Source organism: Cryptomeria japonica, chromosome 6, assembly GCF_030272615.1.
Source record: "Cryptomeria japonica chromosome 6, Sugi_1.0, whole genome shotgun sequence".
Lineage (NCBI taxonomy): Eukaryota > Viridiplantae > Streptophyta > Pinopsida > Cupressales > Cupressaceae > Cryptomeria > Cryptomeria japonica.
The window spans coordinates 394616956-394643659 of record NC_081410.1 but is presented as its reverse complement, the minus strand read 5'-3'; the positions used below and the strand labels follow the sequence as shown (position 1 = coordinate 394643659).

Here is a 26704-nt window from a genome sequence, read left to right as displayed (position 1 = left end):
CGCTGCATATTGCTATCCTGCGGATCCTCTACCCTCTTGACAAATTCTGACATGTCCACATTCCCTATCTCTATATCTTTTATGTGATCCAAAGGAGAAGAGAGTTGAGAAGGTGAAACCTCATTTTGGTATTTATCATATTTATACTTCATCTTCTTCGGAATTGGAGATGACGGTAAATTTGATATTGAAGGACAACCTGGTATATTGCGATGAAGACTTGAAAGTGTTCAGGCAACATCATAATCAGCTACAACTAACATTTTTCCTTCTTCAAATGAGAATAACTCCAACCCTTGCACTTCACGATTTTGTGAGAGAAAGAGGGGAAATAAATGGGAAATGCCAGGAATCTTGACTTTGACCAATTTCGAATCTTGGGGAAAATTTTACAAGTATACAAGTTTGGAAGAGTGCACATGCAATCGGATTTTTACAACCCGAATGGAAGTATACTTGTAAAATGGTAAATGGTAATGGGTGAAAAATGGGAATTAGACTTGCGGGAAATGACGTGAACGGAAAGTACAGATATAGGCGTTATGGGTGGATAAAAATGGAAAGATTTTGGGAATGACATTTTGATGAATATGGGAAGAAACTTGAACATGCAATCCGGTTCTAAAAACCCGATTTTGGAAGGATGTGCATTTTTCATCTTTGCAACTTAGAATTCCAACAAAAGATGGTTAAAAAAAATTTAACCGTAAGGGAAGAACAATGATTTTCATCCAACTTGTAATCGGGGTTTAAAATCTCGAATACAAGTAAAGAGGGAAAATGGGGAAGAACAATGCAATTGACAAATTGCTTTTCAAAGGGAAAAATCTCTCTCACAAAACCAATTTTTGGGGAAAAAAATAACATGTTTACAAATTTACAACTAGAAAGGAAAAATAAGAAAACAAGAAAACAAGAAAAGGAAATAAAACATACCTTGTTTCAATCTGAAAATGCCTCTCCAAAAGATGATCAATCTTTGGAAGAAAGAAGAATAGCTCTTAAATAGAGATAAATCACAATCAAAAACCGTAGCCACGTTTTTACCAAAATGTCATAAACTGAAAAACGTGGCAGTAAATGCAAATTAAATGGCCCAAGGAGGGATCAAATCTTCTTCCAACTTCAACGCCTAGGCAAGAGAGGCATAAACACCTTAGGAGATTGCAACTTTATGGAGTAAAAATCCTCCAAAATGTGGATTCAAGGGACCACGTGGTCAACCGTTTTTGCAAAAAATAAGGGTAAATCATCACAAAACAGAAGCAACGTGTTCTTCAACCCACATAAATCACCTTGCTACAAAATCGGCTCTTTACTCCTTGAATTTTTCCACAAAAAAATTGGGAAGAATTTGTGGGAAAATTGGCTTAGGAGAAGAAAATCAAGTTTTTGGGAAGAAAATACAAGTTTTAATTCATGTATTCACATGCAATAGAGGAAATCGGGTTTTAATTCCCATATAACAAGTTTTAATTGTCACTTTTCCCTCAACAAGGCAAAATCGGGTTTTTAAAATGCAATTACAAGTTTAAAATTCTCCAAATTGCACTTTATAGAGAAAATCAAGTTTTTGGGCAAAATAGCAAGTTTTAAATGTCACTTTATTTCATTTCTAGGCAAAATCGGGTTTTGGAGAGAGATGTGCAAGTTACATTTTACTTGTAAAGGGAAAATAAAATCCCTACAACAAGTTTAATAACTTGCACATATGTAATAGAGGTTAAAAATCCCTATTACAAGCAAAAGACATTAAAATAGGGGTTTTCCAAAAGAATTACTAGTAAACTTGTAACTTATCCAAAAAATCTCTATTTTAACTTAAATAACCAAAAAGCAACAAGGGGGAAATAAAAAGATAATTACAAGTTCTTATTTTTCAATAAAGTGCACTTGTAATTAGCAAAAAATTTACCTACAAAAACCAAAACAAAGAAAATCATTAAAACTTGCAATTCAAGGAAAATTTTCTACCTGCAGTCAGGGAGAAAAAACCCGAAATTGAAGGAAAGACATAGCAAACGAACCCAGAATGCGACGAAATTCGAAACACAGTTTGAGGATGGACTAAGGATTAAGCCAATCCAAGGATTAGGCAAAATTTTGCCTTGGGAAGTGTGCCATAGAGTAAAAAATTTCATTTTTTGACAAAAAATTCATGTAATGGTCCTTCATTTTTTAAAACAAAAATGAGGACAACATACCTTTAACAGGGTATAGCTCCTAACAGGGCTTTGGGATCTTTAACAGGATTCACTCCTAGCAGAGCGCTTTTGTAGACGTTAACCGGTCAATTACCTATTACTGCAGATAGTTAACTTGTGGCTCCCATCTCACCGTGGTTTTTCCCAGTTGGGTTTTCCACGTATAAACACTTGTGTTATGGTGGATGTTTTACTTGTTGTGGATGCTTTAATATTATTTTGGATTGCATGCATAGTATTAAGTAAACTGGTTAAGTGTCTTTATCGATCTGTGTTCAAAGTGGTATTGTTTTTGTTGTCACTGATTCACCCCCCCTCCCCCCTCTCTGTGCTTTATAAGTCTATCAATTGGTTCATTGTTTGTAGAGCCTCACATTTTAGATTTGGAGAACACATTTGAGGATTTATCTCTTATTTGATGATACTTGTTGCACATCAATTGTCACTTCATCTTTGTCTTTCAAGCTTGTTCAGAATCGGTTTCCATTGGTTCCTTGTTTGTCACCTTATATTGTGATTGGGTGTGTGCCTGATTGATTCATGGCATCTTCATCATCCAAGGATTTGGCGATATATGTGTAGATTTCAAAGACATCGTCTTCATACATTTGGATTTCACTACCTACCAATTCGTATCCTAAATGGGAAGCATTCCTGCATTTGTAATTGATTTATATTCTTCCTAAGAGGAGAGATGTTGTTTGTAGGCATTGGACTATGTTTTGTCTTCAAGCACTCACCATTTTTGCAGTGGTGACTTGAGTCTATGTGGCATGAGCCACTTACCACCTCACCATGTTATCACCCAAAAGGGGTTTACTTTTCTACCCCCATGTCTGCTAGTGTTTGTATGGAGTGATAAAGTGTTTGCCACATTAAGCCCTTTAATGCTTTGAAAGTGCCTCTTATGGGCCTTTTTTCATTTCTTTTCAAATTTGCACAATTTTTGCAAACGGGGGTCGATTTTTGCAATCCAAATATCGACAAAAATCTCTTTCCATCAACTTCATAATGGATAAGGTATTTTTCAATTATTTTGTTATTTGATGCCATATTTTTTGTATTGAAGTGACATCTTGATTTTGCACAATTTATTTTTGTTGATCTCTATTCATGATGTGAGAAGTGTATCATTGAGTAATCATAGGTCATGCAACACATCCTTCTGTTATCACTGTGACTAAGGAGAATTATGAGTCATGGGCAAAAGGAATCATCACATAGATGGCTTAATCTCTTGCCTCATCTTTATGGACTCGTTTCTGAACCAAAAACAAGGCGAAAGCAATCAATTTGGTGTAATCTGTCACAACCCTCCTTTATCACCTTTGGATTTAAAATACAAACTCTATTATATTTTTTGATAAACTATTTAAATGATTGAATGAATATTATAAAAGGATAAAATAATAAAACACACACACACACACACACACACACATGGAAAATATACATTTTTCTTAATTATTTATTTAGTTTTCCTCATCCAATTATGGCACATGTTGTAGGAAAAATAAGAAGCTTCTAGAGGATTCTCCACCACCTTGCATGTAACTCCTCCCACTAAGTCTAATCAATTTGCATGAAGTCCAAAATTGGGAAAGAATCTCCTTTTTTTTAATTAAAATTATAGATATTGGAATGGAGGGATATTTCTTATAAATGATATGCAAGTTTTCAAAGATGGGAGTTGGTTAGTCCATAGAGAAATTCTTCTCTCAAGAAATTCTTTTTGTAGTCATATTTCATTTTTGAAAATAGCTAAGATTGCTTTGGAGGATTTCTTTCAAGTTTGAAGGATCAAGGGAGGCTAATTGAAAGATTCATAGGGATTCTACATCAATTGCAAGCATCCAGGTTCTTTTTATTTAGTTTTACTTTATTTTGAATCATGCATCTTGTTCTTGCTGCGAATTAGAATTAGATCAATTGTTTCAATTTCTTGATAGGAATTAGATCAATTTGTTTTTCTTGATAAGAATTAGATCAATTTCTTGTTGAAGAAGTAGATTAGGTCCATCTTTATTTCCTCCCTCTAAATTCATCTCTCTGGTTTTTCGAATAGAAATCTGAATCTCATCCTTTAAATAGATTTTTGTTGTGATTATTTCCTCTGTGATATTCTCATTTGATTTCATTATCTAGTTATATATTTCTCTGTAAAAATTAGTTGAAATGAAAGGATAGATTTTCGATGTGATTATTTCCTCTGTGATATTCCCATTTGATTCCATTATCTAGTTATATATTTCTCTCTAAAAATTAGTTGAAATGAAAGGATAGATTTCGCTATGAATAATCCTCTGTGATATTCTCATTTGATTTCATTATCTGGTTATATAAATTCTCTGTGAAAATTAGTTGAAAGTAAGGATAGATTTCACTGCGATTATTTCCTCTTTGATTATTCTAAATTTCTCTCTGTAATAATTTTAAATCTCTGTGATTATTTTTAATCTCTGTGAATATTTCCTCTATGGTTATTCTAAACTCCCTCCCTGTGATTATTTTTAAATCTCCCTGTGAGTTGAACAAAGACCTCACTGTGAATATCAGATGAATAAATCCTCCTGTGAACACTGGAAATGAATCCTGGAAATAAACAATTTCCCTATGAAGTCTGGAAATAAACTCCCTCCCTGTGATGGCTGGATAAAGCTCTCTCTCTCTCTCTCTCTCTCTCTCTCTCTCTCTCTCTCTCTCCCTCTGTAAATGATAAACACCTGTTTACTGTGATAATCAATCAAAAAAAAAAACAATTATTTGATCATCTATTTTTATTCTTACTTTCATAAATAAATCTCTTTTGTTTTCTTTTAAGTAAGGAAATATGAAACCATATATATATATATATATATATATATATATATATATATATATATATATATATATATATATATATATAAAGTTATTTCGAATGTTAACATATATATATTGATGTCACATTACAAATATAATAAATTGCATTAAATGTCAACATATATTAATGTTCGGCTCGGTCTTAGAAAACGTTTGAAGGCATGCAGGGCAACGGTATTGAAACCGCCGGGGGTAGCGGTACCCCCCACTACCCTGCGGTCACTGTAAGTGGTCGTAGGGGAGTGGAGGGGACCACGAGGCCCCCTCAACCCTGTGGGCCTGCACATGCAGGACCGCAGGGGGGTGATGGGACCCGTGGTCCCCACTCCCCCCCCCATTTGCAAACAAAACATTAATTCATTATTTTTTTATTTTTTTTTTGTTTTGTAAATAGTTTTTTTTAATCTTTTAATTTGTAAATTAGAAATTTTTAGTAATTACTTTGAGATTAAAGTTAATTGCTTAGATTTTTTTTAAAATTTTAATTGTTAAACTTAGAAAATATTAAATTCCTTCCTTAGTATAAATTTTAGGAAAGTATATAAATATTGGGGATTATTCATGATTAAAGTATCCTTGGAAAATTTTATATTCGTAAATTATAATGGACCAATTCTTTAACTAGAATCATTCATTCCATATAAGATCCATTCGGCACTTAGTTGGCCTTTAGCAACTAATTCACATTAATATAATTTGAATCGAATGCCTAAATTAATCACTATTTTTTGGTTCCTTAATTATGCATGCAAGTTACACTATTCTTATATCATGCAAATTTCTTATAGATTAACTACATTTGTTTGATGATATCATGCAAGTACACATGTAATTATTAATATGCAAGTTTTTCATAACCAAGTTATATTTCAAGTTATGGTTTTATTCTACGTAATTCATCAAGTAGTTATTTCAATCAATTAGAAATTATGCTCGTTCAATTAGTAATTGTTTTCAAGCATGATGTTTTCATAACTTCTTAGTTAGAAAACTAAATAAAGGAAGATGGAAACCTAAACCTAGTAGCGTTTGATATATACGGTGCCTATGGGTCACGCTTACGGGTAATGTTGTTGTGTTGAACTACTGCACTTAACGCCTAATAAAGCTACATCAACGACGTCTGTGGCATCGTCCCTATAAATCGTCGGGGAGTAATAAGGGACACTTGGAAGTTAAAATCCAAGGGGCGGGTAATTCCCCTTGGATCAATAATCTAATAAGATAATTTTTAAATGATTTTTCATCCGTTGAGAGAAACCATAGTAAACCCCTTTTAGGGTTGGATAAGTAAAATGCTTTTATGAAATTGATTTTTAATCTTGAAGGGGTATTGGTGATTGACAATTTGGCCAAGGGTGACGCTCATGATAGGTGTTAGGATGTAGTTGTTAGGCCACAAACAATAGGCCATCTTGAGCCTTTGTTTAAGTGCTACCATTGTGGGTAGCAACCGCAGAGAAACTGTCTGGGACATTGACCCTAGAAAGGGTTGCGTACCCACTAATCAGTTTACATCAAACCATAGAATAGAAAATAGAACTACATACTTTATGCCTTGATCCCGTGCCGAAGCGGGTATGTAGGCAGTCTTGGGACGGAGTTGTCCCTCGTACTCAGGCGTTCGTGGGTGGGGTCTAGGCTTGGTAAAGGAAGGATTGAGTAAGAATCCTATTTTGAAAGATAAAGATAATTAAATTGGAAAAAGTAATTCAATGCATACTCGGAAGGAATCCTGTATGGGTTCGCTTGACTTCCCGAGGCTTTAAGACAAATTCCGAGGCGGAATTCAAGCTTGTATTATGTTATTTAATTACTCCCAAGGATGGCAACCTCGGTGCACTTCTGTTAAAAGAGTGTAGTACTTAGTGAGTGGCTCAGGACCCGAATGGTCCCGATGAGTCTAAGTCTCTGGCTAGAGCACCTCCTATCCCGTATTGGATAGATGCCTACCCCATATGGGTAGATGCCTATCCCGTATTGGATAGATGAAATCTTATGTCCCGTATGGACAAATGTCTAACCCATATGGTTAGATGCTCATCCCGGATGGATGAATGCCTAATCCAAATGGATGGATGCCCAGAGTATGCAATTGAATCAAACATAATGATTAAATTAAACACAAAAAAAAAAAAAAAAAATACTCAATTTTGTTGAATTAATTATGGTGGGTTATTACATAATCGAAATGATCATATGATAGGTTTGATTAGTTGTAGCATCATTCAAAGCTTCCTCCATGATATCTACCCCAAGTTCGTAGGTATTCAGTGCCCTCGCACAGTTTGGCCCATTATTTAGGAGAATTTTAGAGATTTACACATTCCTTCATTTCTAGATTATCCTACTTCAGATTTCCTTCTTACACTTGATGATGTTAACAATATTCTCTTTGATGATGGTACCTTAGAGGAGTTTGAATACGAAGCAACACTTGAGAGTTATGATGATCCAGAGACTCCACTTGTAGCTCATATTTCTCCAGTTGAGATCACGCATTCATCTTTTGTTGGTTATTCCTTGAGATCTACTTGTCATCCTGGTTGGAATTCTTATTTGCCACACATTGGTTCATTGTTTGTAGAGCCTCACATTTAGATTTGGAGGTTGCATTTGAGGATTTCTCTCTGTTATTTGATGCTAGTTGTGGCACATCTTTGTATTTCAAGCTTGTTCAGAATCAGTTTCCATTGGTTTTTTGTTTGTCACCTTCTATTGTGATTGGGTGTGTGTCTGATTGGTTCATGGCATCTTCATCATACAAGGACTAGGCGATATATGTGTAGATTTTAGAAACATCTTCATACATTTGGATTTCGCTACCTACCAATTCGTATCTGAAGTGGGAAGCATTTATGCATTTGTACTTGATTTATCTCCTTCTCAAGGGGAGAGATGTTGTTTGTAGGCATTGAGCTATGTTTTGTCTTCAAGCACTCATCATTTTTGCATGACATATTCATTATGGGGGAAGGGGGGCTATGTAGTCGCCTTCTTTCCTTCCTATGGGAAACGATTGATTGTATGTACATGATGTATATAGTCCTTGGGGGTATTAGTCAGTCCTCCATGTACATCTTCTTGTTTTATTTTCTCTCTTTTGGAGAGGATTTTTGTCCCGTGGTGTTTGCTCCTTTTCTCTGCTTTGTGAGAGATTACATTGCATTTGCATTGTACATGGGTACTCAACATGGCCTTGTTGTCGGGACCCATATTCATAATAATCAACCATTCACTTATGCTTAAGCTTACTTAGGCATCCAACATTACTTATTAGTTATTAGTGGATTTAATAATTAGTTGGTTGTCGGTTATGTTTACCGGCTCTCTCTTTGCCTTTGTAAGCAAGGATTTGTACATTATTTTTTGCATCTCAATACAGCTATCTACATTTTGGTGAAATAGCCTCTTTGCATCTCTCATGTGTGTGAACATGGTTGTTTACAAATTGTGGTCCTGAGCGATGATTTACACGAACAAAAAGTAGGGATCAACAATAGAGAGAGGAATTCAAAGTCTTGATTGCATATGGCAATCACATATCATGCAAAATAAGATGAAGACTATCCAAAGCCCTATGAAAGAGATTCATGAATATAGGTGCTAAAGTATGAAGAGTAGTAATGAGATGATAGGTCTATGTTGATAAATAATGAAAGACAACCGAGAGCAAAGAATAGTCAAAACAAGTATCCATGATCCTACACACAAAGATACAAGTTGTCAAAGAACAATAGATAAAGGCAAGAGGATAGCCACCATGGTATGAATAATTATGAAGCAAAAGGATAAAGTTCTGGAAAAGATTGCATACATGCTTCTAGATCACAAATCTTGATAACCACCCACCCTGCATGCTTATTCTAGCCCTCGTCATGAAAGAAATGGGGATAGAGAAATGGCAGGGACACCTATGCAATTATGATAAAGTGGTCAAGGATAGTTATGGTAGTATGTCAGGAGTTTGTGTTTGCTTTGATGATGGAAAACCAAAGAGGGCATCTTTTAGGGAAAAGTTGTCAATAAGAGTGTGAACTCTACTATTTCAAGGGACTGTTTGAGAAAATGGTAGACTTCCAAGCAAAAGTAGTAGGGGCAACAAAGAAGCCTTAGAGAAAAAAGATAGTCCTTTAAAAAGAGCTAAAAGAAATTGAATGCATGCATATAAAGGTATGGCAATCTCTTACATGCTAGCAAATGACAATCCAAACAGCAGCAAATGACGGTCTTTCTTTAAGAAGATAATAACTGAGTATGAGGATAGTCACAATGAGTGACATTCAAGTCATAACTAGGGACTTACTTCAAGTATTTATCCTTTTGGGGTTCATTATGGGTGAATAGATATCATAGACCTAGTAGTGATGAATTGTTGTGGACAATAACATGAGAAGTTTGAATGAATTTGAGAGGTCATGATGCATGGAGTGGTGAGTTTCATAATAAGGCAATCAAGCTTGTGTCTATTGATGATAAGGATGAATTTATAAACAAAATATGACAAGGACCTCATGGTAAATCGTGATAACGCCTAGAAGATAGCAAAAGGGACCTATTAGAGGACAAGCAAGAAGGATCAAAAGACAATCAAAGCAAAGGGCAGTAGACCAAGAGCAAAGTCAATCAGCCTTAGTGTTGAGAAAAGTGAGCAAACCAATGCATATGACATAGATTTAAGAGATATAGTCATAAAAGGAACAATCATGTTCAAATATGAAGATGGCCACTAAATGAAGTTGAAGATACTTATAAGAAGAGCAATTGATAACTCCCAAATGACCCTTTTCACATGTACAAAGACTATCTATGGGTTAACCAAGCATCTAGGAGCAATTTTAAGCCTTTAAGTAGTTTAAGGGGTCTCTAATGGCATTTTTGTTTTCATCTGACCCAAAGCACTTGCAACACAAAAGGGAGCATAAAAACATGTCCAATAAGTTACAATGTTGCTTGAGGAGTTGGATAAGGTGAAGTAGGAATGGAGACATAATGGAGAGAATATAGGGCACGTTCGTGAATTGTTGAAGTGGTTGAGAAGTTTGAGGTGGTTTTGACTTAGTTAGAGCTTGTTGAAGATATATAGGAGTTGATTGAGGGCACTGTCAATAGATGGGTCAAGCTAGAAGATTTCTCATCTTTCCATTATTTTGGAGCACTTTTGAGGCCTCAAAAAAGGGGACACATCAATTGGACGCCCAAGGAGGTTTTGACCAAGAAAGTAATGGAATGCTTATCTTTTCTTCTCTCAACATATGTTCCTTCCTTGTAGCAAGTTATTGCACACTATAAAGCACAACTTTAGGCTTTTTTCACTTAGATCCTTCCTTGTAGCAAGTTATTGCACACTATAAAGCACAACTTTAGGCTTTTTTCACTTAGATCTTGCATTTTTGGTGAAGGATTGGTACCTAAAACAAGATTCTTTCAAATCTACTATGTCTTGCAACTCAATAGTAACTTAGTTTCAGACTGAGAAGTAGCATTACAAACTTGTGTAAATTGTTGTAGACACTTTTTTATCAGTAAAATCAAACGATTTTAGCTTCTTAGAGTTGTTACATTGTGCAAGTTTGTCCAAGATGATTGATGTTATCTTGGGATGATGTTTTTCCTTGACTTGTGTCTCATCTTAAATTTTTTATCAACAAAAGGCCGAAGCCAATAATATTAAATATATAATAGCAAAAAATGCATAGATAAGGTTTAATACGCTCTAAAGTGACATACCCTAAAATAATACATTAACAATTTTGCCCTAATATTACTTAGGACAGAAACTTTGATCTAAAAACAAAGTCTCTTACTTAACCTTAATACTAATACTAACAGGACTGAATTTTTTTTCCAGAACATAATATCCTAACCTAGCCATGAAGAGCTTTTGTCAAACTGGATAATCATCAAGCAGGAGAAGAAAGTCCAGGGTTGAGCGAAGTATCCACCCATTGGATAATTACTGGAAAATTCTTGCCCGTCCATGCTGGATTTTTTGGAATTGGGACTTGCATTCAATCACTTCCACCAGCGGTCTTGGACCCCCACGAACCATAACCTCTTTGAGTTTTGTTTCCCAGTACAAGAGCTAGTTCTGTTTCCCAGTACAAGAGCTAGTTCTGTTAAGCCATGGAATTTATATACTTCCTAATCCAATTTTCTTCAATTGTTTTGGTCATGTAATGCTTTTTCACCCTAGGCTCTTTCCTAATCCAATTTTCTTCATGGAATTTTCTTCAATTGCTTTGTTTTGGTCGGTTTATTCACCCTAGGCTCTTTCCCATGGCAAGAGCATTTGGTCATATAATGCTTTATATGATTGATATTTCACCTCCCTTTCCCATCGTATAGGTCATTGTTATCTCAATTCTCACCAATTTGAGATAAATCTCTGTTTTCTCGATCCTCCCAATCTAGGATCAATATAACTCCTCCCAATTCTCACCAATCTGGATTAAACTCATGCTTTGCAACCTTTGGCCTCTTTTCCTATTGGCACAAAATTTAGAGCATGTTGTAAAGGTCTTACCTAGCACTCGTCTCAAAATTCCCACCAATATAGGATCGTTCAAATTAAAATTCATTCATGGGTTTATGTTTAATCATTTCAAGATTACCTCAACAAACAGTCATTACATTAATTACACGTTTCCTCATTTATTTTTGTAATAATTACAACACCAGGAAACCCACTTGTACACAAACACCTTCGAGCATTTATTTGAATGTGCTGGTGCATTTGCTGTAGAATATACAGTAACAAGTAATATATCGTCTAACAAAATAAAACCATTTTTATGCAACACTACGAATGGCAACAAAAGTATCTCAATTAGAATGTCAGAATACAAATCAATCTAGCATGATTGCAAAATCTCACCATGTAAGGAGAAAAGGTAATTCTAAAGAAAACGTATCAAATAAAAATAAAGCATCCAACTGCATTCTGATTAGATACCCAATAAAAAGCATTTTCATCACAAAAACACTCAGAATATACTCAACTCAAATCAGCAATAATGTTTTAGCCCCTCACAATTCAACTTCGAATCAAAGATGCCAAACTTCAAAACAACTACAGACAATAGATGAATAAATCTGAGCATTCATGTTTTGTTCCAATGGGAACATCATATAACATCGCTAATTAAAGCATTGGGATGCCATGACCAATTTTTATTTCAAGTTCAAACAAAGAAACCGCCTTTGGAAGTATATATTCAAAACTAATTAAGACCGGCAGAGGATCCCAGTTTTGAAAACCTTGGGACGGAGCAACCTCCTAAATCCTCATCTGAAGAAATTGACCTGCACTACTCAAAAAATCTGTTCTTGTTAGACGTCTTCCAGTTTTCATCAAACAAGGACATATAGAATGGTCAACAGAAGAATTTAAACTAAAAGTGGTTTCCTCAAAACCCATATATGGTATTTATGTAAAAACAGTCAAAACCCCTATACCCGTTACAATATACATGTATACTCTACAATATAATCCCTCCAAGTAAACGAAATGGAGAAAAAGCATCAATAATTAAGAAGCTAAACCCACTTGAGCATTTACTCTTACAGAATTTCCAAAGCCCGTATAGATGGTCACACACAACATATAATAAATTTTTCAAAACATTCATGCTGAGTCATATCTTCCTGGAGTTTTCTAAGATAAAATCGTGCCTCATTAGATTAGCCCGCAAAAGCATCGCCCGTACATCCCTGTCAAATTCGACTCCAGTTTGTAAAACACGCTGAAATGTTGTATTCCGCTGATCAGCATGGCGAGCATATAAGATCTTGTTGTGCGAATCAATGCGGGCCTGAAATGGAGAATAAATGAGGCACAAGTTTTCAGTACAATTGTGCAATTACATTATAACAAAATTCAGGTACATACACCCACTAGCATGATACGTAACAATATGAAGTAACTCCTCTCACACAAGAACCAATACCAGGAGAAAGCCTTACCTGAATTTGATTATCCATTATCAAAGCCTCAAGCTCTTTTTCAAGACCACCCACACTTGTCTTGAATGCATTTGCCATGGTATGGAGGTCAACTGATATGAAAGGGTTCGTATACTGGATTAGTGCTTTATGCCGAATTTGATCATATAGTGTTTCTACATGACCATGAAGATGTATATCAAGTAGTAAGTTTGATTTGAGATTTTGGAGATATTCCAAGCATGATGCATATCGACTGCAACACAACAAAATGGATCATTGTCAGATAAACAAAAACCCTTTAATTTTTTTAAGAAAACAATAAAAACAGTTTTTCACAGAATGGGCAATCATGGAAAAATAGAAACTCAATAGAGAACAGGCAGACAGCTTAGCTGATCTAAAAAGTCTTGAAGGACATTGAAAACCATTATAGTGGATCAAGATCAAGTACTAGTCCTTCTATGGCCAATTTATACAAAGCTTGGATGAAAATAAAGCATGTTCACTGTCATACCTTTAAGAGACATACAACAACACAAAACAAGATCAGGCCCAAGTGTGTCCATTACTAAAAACAGGTTCAAGTGTGGTGAATGAAGATTGATGTAAGAAATTATGTCATTCAAATCCAATTCATATGGTACGCCACCTCTATGAGGGAACTAGATTGTTCCATGAGGCTAAGGGGATATAGAGGGTACTGCCCTTGGAGGAGACCAATCATAGTGAGAAAGGGAAAAGGTTGGCCAGATGAGGGGACAACGGAAAAGTAACCTCACTGGATAGACCACCTCATATGGATGGCATGGGTCACATGAGGCCAAGAGGGATGGTACATCCGCTCTTATGCCTAGGGTAGAGGGTCCAAGACACCCTATTGAAGTCACATTCTCCCAAGTTCTCCAATGGTTGAGTTCTCCAGAGATATTTAATATTTTATGGCTGAACTAATAATTCTGCTATGAATTTACTGATTATGATAATCTGATTTAATTTACTGATTATAATACTCTGATTATTATTGGAATCATTGTTGTAAGTAGCTTCTAATCCGTATGCAGAGTTTAAATCAGGAGAAAGGTATACTCTGATTATTGTTGTAATCTGATTATTGGAATCATTGTTGTAAGTGGCTTCTAATCCGTTTGCAGGGTTTAAATCAGGAGAAAGGTATTTTCTAACACACTTATCTATTTGGAAATTGAGAAATTGAGGCAAATTTAGGGCATTCCCAATTAGGGGATATTACACACGATCATTGGCAAAGCTTAGCATCATATAAGGTCAGTGAAACCCAATGTCATATGTTCGGAGAACTAGAACAAAACAAAACAGTATCAGGTCCAGGTGCATTTGTTACTAAAAACAGGTTCAAGTCGTGTCTGGTGAGATGAAGATTGATGTAAGAAACTGTCATTCCACTCCAAGACATAGTTTATAGTATGACCTCCACTAGTTTCCTATTGGCACCAGAGCCCATTCTACCTACCGAAACTTTAGAATTTTCTTCGGTTCAAGCTCGAACTTCAACACAATAGTTGGTGTCATAGAACTATCACTAGATCCAAATCAATTAAAAGCAAACAAGCTTGCTTTGCAATTTTACCTAATATCCCTAGGATTGTAGGTTGACTATCACATTATTAGTCCTACACAGCCATAGCTTTTGCCTCAGATAGCCACAATCGACTGCTTGATTTTTGAAAGCCTTGCAATGGATTGCCCTTGACTGCTCAACCTTTCCTTTTCCTTGCTGGTTGGATATTATAATCACAGTTATAAAAACTGCCAATTAATCTCAAACTATGTTACCAAAATCATTTAAAATTGATTGTTCCCAGGTGAGTCATAGGGTATGAGTTGGAATTGACTGTGCAATCAGACAGGTTGAGGCTTGTAGCAATTAGAATTTTCTGGAAAAATTCCAGGGCAATCCCCAGAAATTCTGAGGTCGTAGCAATTTCATAGCAATTACAGCAGCATTGGTGAAGTTTTCAAGGCATTTTTCGTTGACTCTTTGACCCATGAAACCTTAAATGACCGTCCCCAATCACTATACCCACACATTTTTCAAGACATATTTACTCATTACATTTGCCAAGTGCAGCAACAGGGAAAAAGTAAAAAATTAAACAACATTTCTTGTCAGGCACAGCGAAAATGAAAGTCGTCGCTGTAAAAAAAGGAGAGGTGCAAACAAGGAAAGGAAACGAGGTGCGTTCAAACAGCTGACAACTCAACCACCTACCTCGCAGCAAACAGCCAACTAGCAAAATAAATTAATGTTATTAAGTGGCAATTTATTTAGTTATATATACATTTATTGTAGTGGCAATATTATGACGTGGTAATATTTATTTTATTTGCACCGTTAATTTCTTTTGCATATACATGTTTTATTTGTGTGGCATTAGGGTTAACCACTGCTCAGTTGACTGTGCAAGTAATTTATTTTATGAATGGCATATTTGTTTAAAAATAAAAAATTAAACTATTTTCTAATTTTTAAATAAATGAAATATTTAAAATATGAATTTTATAACCATTTAGTTTTTATGTATAGATTAATATTAATTATATTATTAAACTTTATTCAGACATTTATATCTAGTATCTACTTGTATATGCTACTTCAGACGATAAATTTATATTGATTTATTAACATTTTTAGTATATTAATATTATATTTTTTGTATGGACATACCCAGAACGTACCTAGTTGCCATACCGGTCTACTGTACCCACATAGCTATATGGGTACCTATCCCTGATTCCAATTTGGTAACTTATCTCGATTAATCACCACAAACTTCCTTCCTAATTTATCTTTTAAAAAATAGCAACTTTTAAATTTAATCTCTTGACCCAGATTTTGACATTTTCTGAGGGATTTTATCACGAAAAAATAACATGCCAATTAATCCTGATTAATCACCACTCAAGCCCCTTTTCCTCCCCCTGCTGATTTTATCTCTTATAAGGTAAGAAAAGGATTGATCTCCTGAACTCTGTCAGGCACAAAAAATAGATCATATTTTGTTCCAGAAATATTGCACTTCACAGTGTGAATGTGTCCAATGTAGCATCTTTTTGCTTTCTATTCTGTTTCCACAAGCACTTGCAGCTCACAGGTATCTCTGTGGAGTTAGTTCATTACCATAATCCTTATCAATCAGCCTTCTGGGTTCTTTATATATCCCAGTTAAAACATGGAACACAACTCAAACACCAAAATCTAATTCATTGCCCATCAAAGGGATGTGAGATCACACTCAGAAGTTTCATGGAGGTTGACAATGAGGTCTATCAGTGCTTCATCACAAGACAAATTAGGATCAATCTTCACCTCTAACCATGGCATTCGTCAACCTTAACTTCTTTGGCAACAGGCTTCCTTTCTCTTGGCTATTTGTAATGCTTGTAATTGATGGCATTATTGATTTCCCAAGTTTAAGGGTCATGGGTTTTAAAACCTGGATACTAGGCTCTTCATGCAATTTTAATTTAGTTTTACCTTAAAACCTCTAATTGGAGCTTCCTTTTGTTCCACTTTGCTATTCTATTTACGCTGATTGTTTTGGTTCTGTGCTATTTTGGTAGTCCATGGACGTTAGTACAATTTCTTTCTTTCTTTCTCAAGGAAGATTAGGAAATAGAAATTAGAGAACCCAAATCCTGTTCAAGACTCAATTTTAGTATCCTTTAAAAGGATCTGAGAGTCCAAGATATGGAGAAACATATTTTGCAAAGGACATTTTTGTTGGAGTTATTTCCACCACACAAGATTTTTCTTGCCACAAATGAATATATATATATACATATCAAACATACAATTTCCATTTTTGTGCAAACGAGATATTGTTGGAAAGGTAGTTCCGAGTCCAATTTAGTGAAAGAGGTGATTTTCCCACCTTTTTCTCTTGGTGCATTCTATAGGCCTTTGACATCAGATCTAGGAGTTTGTGCTTCCAGAACCATACCTTACACATTCGGACTGCTTTTTTGCAATTCTTGCAGCACCAAAAAGCTAGTTCAGTCCTCTACACATATCTCAGGCCTATTTTTCCAAGAATTTTACCAGGTACTTGTTATATTCATCAGATCTCAGATTTATTTTTTCCTTTCTTGGAAAACGTGCAAATCGAGTCATTGTTTTTTATCAAAGGGGAAGTTGTTTGCATTGACTTCATTTTTGTACTTTTTTTCATCATTATATCATGGATCCAAACCATATTACTCCCCTCGCTCCATTCAACTACTATGGTTGGAAAAAAAAAGGAGATTCATCTAAAGAAATGGGGGTTGTATAGAGTGATTATATTGGTATAACAAAACTTGAGCCTATAGGTGTTGTGTATAACAAAGCTTGATGTTGTCACGAAATGTGAGTTGCTTATCTTGAATTTGATCTTCTTGACTTCTCCTTGTGACTGGTCCTCCTTGCTTCTTTGAATGCTCATCTTTCCTAGCCCTTCATCTTCGTATCAAACGTGAAAGACCAATAAAATGCTTCGATCAAAATTGTAACAAAAACACTAGGTTAAAGAAATATGAGATAATTCACGGGATTCATTTCATGAAACTCTTCAACGTCTGGAAATAGCACCAAGGGGTTCTGCACATGATAATTCAAATCTGCAAATGCACTTTCAGACCTACAAATGACATATCAGATATGGATCTGCACAAAATTAGGGAGTAAAACACCCAGATTTGAATATGAACAGCTTGTTTGTCCTCACGAATTGCTTCCCTTCTCTGATTCGACTTAAATTTGATATTTCTTCATCAAATTGCATTAATCTCTGCTTGAACTCATATCAGGACTGAATAAATTTATTTCCAAAATCTGATGTGGATTATAATTCATGTCTGCCAGATTATTCACTTAGATCTGCACCTCCTGAATTCTCCTTAGAACGTGATTACCTCAATTCAAATATGAGTTCGCACCTTTGTCTTGTCATTTACTTATGCTCTGATTTTGAATTTAATCCTCCAATGTTTTGCTTATGTGACACATCTCTTTTTTCTTTTTAAGGGCCAGCTTCTTTATTTCCTTAGTGCCACCTTGCCTCGTGATTCAACGTGGATTAAAGGGGCTTAGGCATGTGCTGGGGATGCTGAGGTGGATGCTCTCCCTTTTGTTTAAAATGCCTTAGAAAAAACTTTTTCTTTCATTTTAGAACTTGGTGGGGTCCAACATATAAAATAGCAATGTTTATATCTAAAATAAACTTTTTAAATTTCCACCTCAAGAGCTTGTGGGGCCAGTAATGTAATACGGTAGAGAAAATCAAAATGCCTTAAAAAACTTCAAAATCTCCATCTTAGAGTTAGTGGGGGCCAAACATGTGTGACATGGGGGAAGAGAAATGTGAGGTGTTGTGGGGAAGGGGAGAGTGGAGTGGTAGGGAAAGTGCCGTGGAGGAAGAGAAATGGGGGAAGAGAAATGTGAGGTGTTGTGGGGAAGGGAAGAGAAGAGTGGTAGGGAAAGTGCCACGTGAGGAAGGGAAGAAGAGGATGTTGGGGGAAGGGAGACATAAGGGATATGGATGATGAAGGTAGGAGATACGTGGGGTAAGGTAGATTTAGGATGTGGGAGGTAAAAGGGAATAGTAGAAGGGTAAGGGGGTAATGAAAGGGGTAGGCTAGGATGGGATGGGGTTTAGGCTTAAGATGGGATGAGGGTTAGGTAGGTGGGGGTAGGTAAAGGAAAAGGGTATGGTGGTAGGGGAATAAGATAGTGGATGGGTAGGCTAAGGGAAGGGTAGTAGGTAAGGAAATAAAGGGAGGTCTAGAGAATATATGGGAAGGTAGAGGTAGGAGTAAATGTAGGTGTAGGTAAGGGTGAAGGTATAGGTAGGTGTAAATGTAGGGGAAGGGTAGGGGCAGGGGTAGGTTAGAATGTGGGATGGAAGTTAGGAAATATAAGGTAGGTTATGTAGAGGGAGGAAGGAAAGAAGTGAATGGGATGGAAGTGGAAAGGGTAGGGTGAAAGATGAAGAAGGATGGAGGGATAAGGGGTGGAAGGGTGGAAGGGAAGGTGAGGGTGCATAAAAAGAAATGGAAGAAGATAGGAGTGAGAGAGGGAAGGTGGAAATGGAAGGAAATGGACAGTGAAATGATGATGGCAATGGTGAGGAATGGAAATGGGTGTGATCGGGTTTGGGCACCCACTGACAGTGCTGGGAGAAGTGGAAGTGATTATGCCTTGGCTGGGAAAGGAAGTGTTGTACCTCACTTCATCCTAAAGAGAGACTTGATCAGCCCCTGAGCAACTACAAATAAGAGGCTAATAGCAAAGACTCGACAACTACCAACAACTAAGCTAAGACAACTAACCTAGAAAGCGAAAAAGTTGGGGTCCCTATTTGCAATGGGGAGCTATTATTTCCATGTCGTGTGTTTTTGTAGGTGCCATTTTTTCTGTCAGAATATTTGAAGTTAAGCGCTTCATGGTTTTGACACCTCTGGGCTGAGTTAAACACATCATTTTTTTTTGGGTGGTGAAGGCGGCAGTGGTTCTGTGATGATTCTTTTAGAATGTCTTTGGTGTCCGTTTCTGGGTGAATCAAAAAAAAAGATCGTGGTCTATATGTTTTGTGTATGTGGTTGAGCCATGAAGAATGTTTTTTTTGCAGGCGAAAGATATTAGATTCATTTTTTGTTGTTTGTTGGTGCGTTTTTCTGGGCGAGTGATATTCATTTTTGGAGAGCTGCCGTAATTTTTTGAGAGAAGAGTCGTTTTTGGAAAACCCTTTCGGGTAAAAAACCACGGCATCAAAAGACTTCCATTAACTTCCATGGGCACCAACCCAGATTACACGGCTAAATTCAAAGAGAGCAACAACTCTCCACTCAGCACCAACTGAGACCAGTAGAGGTTCCAACCCCATACAAAAGAGAGCACCAACTCCCTTCAAAACCCAAAATATGAACTCAGAATTACAAAAATCAGAACTTTGTCACTGATAAATAAACATTTAAATTCAGTTCTTACTTTGCGTTCCTTCTCACTGCAAAGAAGAAGTTTGCCTTTCAAAATACTTCAAATATACCCACGATCGCTCACTGCTTCAAACAAAAGATGCAGTCTATATAAATATATACAAACTCCAATAGAGTTATCTCTTAACTAAACTTGCAGCATCACTTGCAACACCAAACTGTGCGAACTCATACAAACTTTATAATTTTCAATTCCTGCCCTTTAATCTGCCAGCCGCTAATATATTTTTTTATTTCCTACAGGCGACTACATATATATAAGACTCCATACAGAAAAGAATTTATATACCTCCATTAAGCGCACTACATCAGTAAGTACAAAACGCATACCCAAAAAAAAAAAAATTCCACCACAAAAAAAAACGTAACTAGTGCGCAGACTTCACACACTATCTTGACCACGTCTAGCACTCCTCAAAATTAGATGCACCTTATTTTTATTTAAAGGCACCCCCGATAAGAATTTTACAACCAACTCTGTTCCTTCTTTAATGCGCACACAGCTGAAGCCATAACGTCTTTGACCTCACAGCCAAAAAAAAAAACTTACGCCAATGTTTGGAGCACAACTTCCAAGTTATTCGCCATCCCTTCTATCGAACATACGCAAAAAAAAAATCCTTTCATATACCACACATCTGGCAGCCACTCTGACAAAGCTATAAAAACATATCCAAAATGATAACAAACTGTTTAAATACGTGCTTATCGTGGAGATAGCCATCATGCGTAGAGACAACGCCAAACTTAGTAAGGTGTTACATACAAAATCTGAACCTTGCAGGAGTATGTCGCTGAATATATTATCTCCAGAGAAACGAAAATCGCCATGAATAGCATAAACTCGGCGAGTCCGAGCCATGCTCGCCGACTCTCTGGGACTCGAACTCGGACTCCGAGTCTGGCGAGCAAACTCGGCGAGTCCCAAGCCTGAAACTTGGCTACTAGCTGGGTTACGTAAAATGACAAAAACAAAAACATTTTAAAAAGTTTTTTTAAAATGAATGGTCTCGTCTTTGTTCACTACAACCTCCGCCTAAGAATGAGAAAAATTAAAGTTACAACATGTCAGCCAATAGAAAAATAACACCCAACGCCTTTATTAAATAATAAGTTTTTTTGGCCTCACTGCCCCTTGACCCCGCAAGGGGCGCTGCCCCCAAACCCCCGTCGAAAAATATGGGGGGAAACTGCGTCGATAGAAGTAGGGAAAATTTAACCTCCGAGTCTGACACTGATTGGATCGACCAGGTAGATATAGAGCCTAAGACTATAGCCATGGCAAAGGAGGAGCGAAGAGCACGAGCACGGATAGGAGATTCAGAGGCAGATAGTGACACGGATGTTCCTAATGTTGGTGAGCATGGCATTGTGTCACAGGGAGCGGCTATGGTTGTCGAATCATCCAAGACAATATTTATATATCTATGTTTGTTATTTCCTTCAGCTACAATTTGCGTTTATGCTTATGTGATTGATGTATACTTGTGTATGTAATCAAATGAGCCGAGTTTGATGATGTTATTGTGTGTTTAAGGTGTATTCAATAAAGGGTGCCTGAAACAAGTTTTAAATCTTTTAGAATCTCTAAATTTCTTGAGTTTTTCACTTTCCCGAGTCCAGCAGAGTCTGAATCCGAGTCCGATTCGGCCTTGCCGAGTCTGAGTCCCGTTTCTTTGATTATCTCAACCTTCCACATCAGCTAAAGAAAATTGTCTTCATCTTGAATAAATTCAATGCTAGAATTAAAACTTAGCCGCCACACATAAAAGAAATCGAGCCTCTTGACTTAATCAAACAATGACATGGCCTTTAGGTTGACTAAGCAGTTGACAGAAATGACAAGTAAGCACACACCTTGCTGAAGCAGACACACACATAGCTCAAGCGCCTCAAACATGTCAAGCAGCTCAAGCACCTCAAGCAGCTCCACCAAAATTGAATAAACAGTAACTCAATAAGGCACTTCAAACTCAGTCCAATATTACTTTGAGTAATCCTCCAGCTTGAATAGCACAAGCTTGACAAAAACACTTGACATCAATGACAAAATATCTAACACAAACATCCCTCAGGGGAATGGACAAGCAGAATCTAGCAATAAAAGCCTTTTGACTATCATCAAGAAAATCCTAGAAGAAAATAAGAGATCTTGGGATAAAAAATTGAAGTTAGCTCTGTGGGCAGATAGAATAACAGTTAAGAAGGCCATTGGAATGTCACCTTTTGAACTAGACAGCCCATCCCAAGGATAGGTAGCATATCAACCAGTTTTTTCTTTTAAAAAGTCCAAATGAAAAAAGAACTATTTTGATATTTTTTATGGGCCCCCAAAAAAATTTAACAAAAATAAGCCTCACACATTTTAACTCGTTTTACATGCCAAAAAAATTGTAGTCAAGTTGGAGGAAAAAGTTTCATTTTGGGTAGGGTTTGGAGGTGTAGCTGAAAAAATCAGCATTAGTGAGTGGCAAAGAGTGAGATAGCAAGAGAAGTGGAAGACAAAAGTGATCTTTCTTTTTCTTTTTGTGATGTCCCCTTATTGACTTACTTCGAAAGTGGGACAATTTCTTAGATTCTTCTTCTTACTCTATCAATTGTCCGTATGTTTCTGAGATACAACTTCACTATTTGCAATCCCTTGGTGCCGTTTATGCTCTGTATTATTATTGCTTGTCCCCGATAATGCCACCAGCATCAGTTTTTACTTAGCAGATCCAACTGGGTTAAATAAATAATATAATTTCCTCCTAATTGCTGTATGTCTGATTTATTGATGAGGTATGAGGGTTCAAGTGTTACTATCACCCTTAATGTTATGATGTTGCAACTGAGAGGATGCTGTTGCTGTGCCTTATGCAAATGTTAAGAGCCCTAAGGTTACTCTTCCATATTATTGATATCCAGTCTAAGAAGTCAAAGATGTCCTTCCATGCTGTAAAATCCAATACTCGACTCTCAATATCGCGATGCTTGTAAATGGAAATTAGTAGCAGAAGGTATCAAATCGTCTATATTAACATTTCCTCCCGCCAGGTAACTCAACGTCTTTCCTAAGCACGGTACTATTAACTTAATCAATCTATATTGTTAGGTGGCGATACTTGATGAAATCGCATATTCCTTTATCACTGTCAATACTATTTCATCTCCTCATAAGGTGGTTGCTGTCATTCTTTGGCAGATTGTGTCGCTGCCACATATACTCTTAATTAATCGAATAACTATATCGTTTTCTACCTATTTCCAATAAGGAGTCTTCGGCAGTCTTTAGAGATATGACTATATGTTCTTTGAAGGTCGTGGCATATGATTCTTTATAAGTAGATTATATTCAAATCGTTGTTGAATGTCCTCATCCTAGTTATCCAGGGCATATAGACTATGATAGGCAGCGGTACTATAATTAATCAAGATGTAGTGATCGTTTCTTGATAAAATACTTGTAATTAATTGTTTTCATAATAATAAGTTTTTAAATCTTTAATTAAATCTTATCTTAAGCGTATATCTTTATGTTCTGAATTGGGGAACATTACAGTCTCCCCTCCTTGAATTTGCTTGCCCTCGAGCAATATTATAATCTTGATTATTGGGTCTGCAATCACATTTGAACAATACATGGAAATATACATATATGCATCTCCCATTGAAAGGATTAAGCAACTACATCATAAATAATATAAGCATGTTAGACTTTGGAAGGAAGAGACGGGATGGGTTTGCTGAGAGCCATTTCCCCATCAAGGCCTCATTTCCCTAAGCACTTGCCATCTTGTGAACTTGGGGGGAGAATGTCAAAACTCTATTGCATCTCAAGCCCACAACACAAGACTTGTGAAGCTGGGGGGAGAATGTCAAACTCTATTGCATCTCAAACCCACAACACAAAACTTGTGAAGTTGGGAGGAGAATGTCAATACTTTGTTGCATCTCAAGCCCACAACACAAAACTTGTGAAGTTGAGGGAAGAATGTCAATACTTTGTTGCATCTCAAGCCCACAACACAAGATGGGTTTCATACTATCAATCTTTATGCATTTCCTCTTGCACAATTGGGGAGAAGATTTTAAGGGGTGACTTGACTCTTCAATTGTAAGTACCTGCTTTTGGGTCACTTGTGAGCCCCTCGCGATCCATATCTTACTCTTCAGGCCATTTCCCATATTTAGCATGCATGCGAAAACATGAAGTATACACATGAATGCAATGAAGACACTGAGCATACACAACATATACACTTGTGCAAACACGGAGCATACATTTTAAGAACTAGATTGTTAGATTAAGATTAATACATGTTATCTTACATGTATTAATATCGGAATCATACCATAAGTCTGCTTGGAATTTCTTGAGTAAGTATCCTCCTTGCCTTCTTTCGAATAGGAGCTACAATGATTCTTGTTCCTCCAAGAAGCTCCATCTCGAAGTTTCTTCTTTTTTTGATTGCAGGTTCTTAGGATCTTCCTCTTTGTACCTTACCTTCTTACCTATATTCTTTTGTGCTTCTTCATCAACGGATGCTTCAATCGTATGGATTTGGTTTCCCTTTCCACATATATGCCTTCATCCCCAAGGTTCATTGCACTTAAAGCACAAATTCTTCTTTCTTTGATCATCTAGTCGTTTTTGGTCATTTCCCTTTTGGCATACATGTCCATGTTCCCATTTCTCATTACAATAAAAGCATGTCTTTCCTTGGAATTCCTTCTTGTGTTCCTCCTCATCTGAATTTTTGGAATGTGTATTTGATGTTGAAGTTTCGGATTTATCTTTGGATGGATGATATCGAATTTCATAGCCTTTAGGATTGCTTCCTCTAAGCTGGTGGGGTCCATGGCACTTACAATATTGTGGATTGATTCTTTTAATCCTTCCACAAAGAGGTAGACGAGTCTTTCTTGAGAGATTTCTGGTACCATGACAGCTAAATTTTGGAATTCGGAGGCAAACTCTTCTACTGACCCTTTTTGCCTTAGTTGAGTTAGTTCTTTGAAGTACCATTGTGGATGCCTTTGATCGAATCTCTTGATGAGTTTTTGTGTAAACTCATCGTAAGTGCTTATGTATTGATGGCCTTGCGTGATGAGACCATGATGTCACCAATCATGGGCTGTTCCTGTTAAGTGTAGCACTACAAATTTAATTGCATTCTCCTCCGTCATTGGGCTTAGTGACAGATAAGTATCTAACTTTTGAACCCATGAACGTGCTGTAAATTTTCCAGATCCGTCAAAACAAGGAAGGGTTATTTTGTTTATTCTATCTTTAATATCCTTGTCAGATTGTCTTTTTCTCTTCATATTAGGGATGGCCCTCATTTTGCAATCACAATAATCTCTAAAAGACACATTTCCCTTTAATTCGGGATCAAGTTTAGAATATGCTTCTAGGATTGCATCAACATTATCCGTCGGTCGAGTGTTTGCTTCTTCTCCTTCTTCCTCCTAAACTTCATTTGGTAGGAAGGGGGGTCTAGTTGGCCTCATATTACAAGTATTATTGTTATGATTATTTTCTGAATGGTTGGAATCGGTGTCCCTTCCATTACTCTGGTGTGGTCTAGTCTGATTGTTACTAATTGATTGTATAGCTTGAAGGAGAAGTTGATTAGTTCTCTCATTTTGTTTAATCAATTCTTGGGGGGTTTGAGCTGTTTGCTATAAAGGCTCTCAAATCATTGCTTAGCTGTTCACTCATCTTGTTTCCCCTTCTGGTATAGGTTTGCATGTGGTATCTTTCACAGGCTTACTTGGAAAGTGGGACAATTTCTTAGATTCTTCTTCTTACTCTATCAATTCTCCATATGTTTCTGAGATACAACTTCACTATTTGCAATCCCTTGGTGCCGTTTATGCTTTGTATTATTATTGCTTGTCACTGATAAAGCCACCAGCATCAGTTCTTACTGAGCAGATCCAACTGGGTTAAATAAATAATATAATTTCCTCCTGATTGCTGTAATGTCTGATTTATTGATGAGGTATGAGGGTTCAAGTGTTACTATCAGCATTAATGTTGTGATGTTGCGACTGAGGGGATGCTGTTGTTGTGCCTTATGCAAATGTTAAGAGCCCTAAGGTTACTCTTCCAGATTTTTGATATCCGGTCTAAGAAGTCAAAGATGTCCTTCCATGCCGTAAAGTCCAATACTCGACTTTCATTATCGCGATGCTTGTAAACGGAAATTCGTAGCAGAAGGTATTAAATAGTCTATATTAATATTTCATCCCGCCAGGTAACTCGACGTCTTTCCTAAGCACAGTACTATTAACTTAATCAATCTTTATTGTTAGGTGGCGATACTTGATGAAATCGGATATTCCTTTATCGCTGTCAATACTATTTCATCTCCTCACAAGGTGGTTGCTGTCATTCTTTGGCAGATTGTGTCGCAGCCACATATACTCTTAATTAATAAAATAACTATATCGTTTTCTACCTATTTCCAATAAGGAGTCTTCGGTGGTCTTTAGAGATATGACTATATGCTCTTTGAAGGTTGTGGCATATGATTCTTTATAAGTAGATTATATTCAAATCGTTGTTGGATGTCCACATCCTAGTTATCTGGGGCATATAGATGATGATTGGCAGCGGTATTGCTATTAATCAAGATGTAGTGATGGTTTCTAAATAATATGCTTGTAATTAATTGTTTTCATAAAATTAAGTTTTA

At 36.5% G+C, this 26704-nt stretch overlaps 1 protein-coding gene across 2 annotated transcripts in view; it reads right to left on the bottom strand.

Annotated features, from left to right (window-relative positions):
- Positions 1-11981: 11981 nt before the first annotated feature.
- The window catches only part of LOC131038314 (COP9 signalosome complex subunit 1), a 35686-nt gene continuing 20963 nt past the window's right edge, over positions 11982-26704 (bottom strand). Inside the window, exons 5-7 of one of the 2 annotated variants that reach the window (XM_057970676.2) lie at positions 13029-13263; positions 12738-12877; positions 11982-12368 (exon numbers count right to left, since the gene is read on the bottom strand). In XM_057970676.2, the coding sequence (XP_057826659.1) occupies positions 12287-12368; positions 12738-12877; positions 13029-13263 (457 nt within the window). In that variant the 3' untranslated portion in view covers positions 11982-12286. Of the gene's footprint in view, positions 12369-12451; positions 12878-13028; positions 13264-26704 lie in introns of those variants that run through there. The other variant, XM_057970678.1, reaches the window with a different exon arrangement.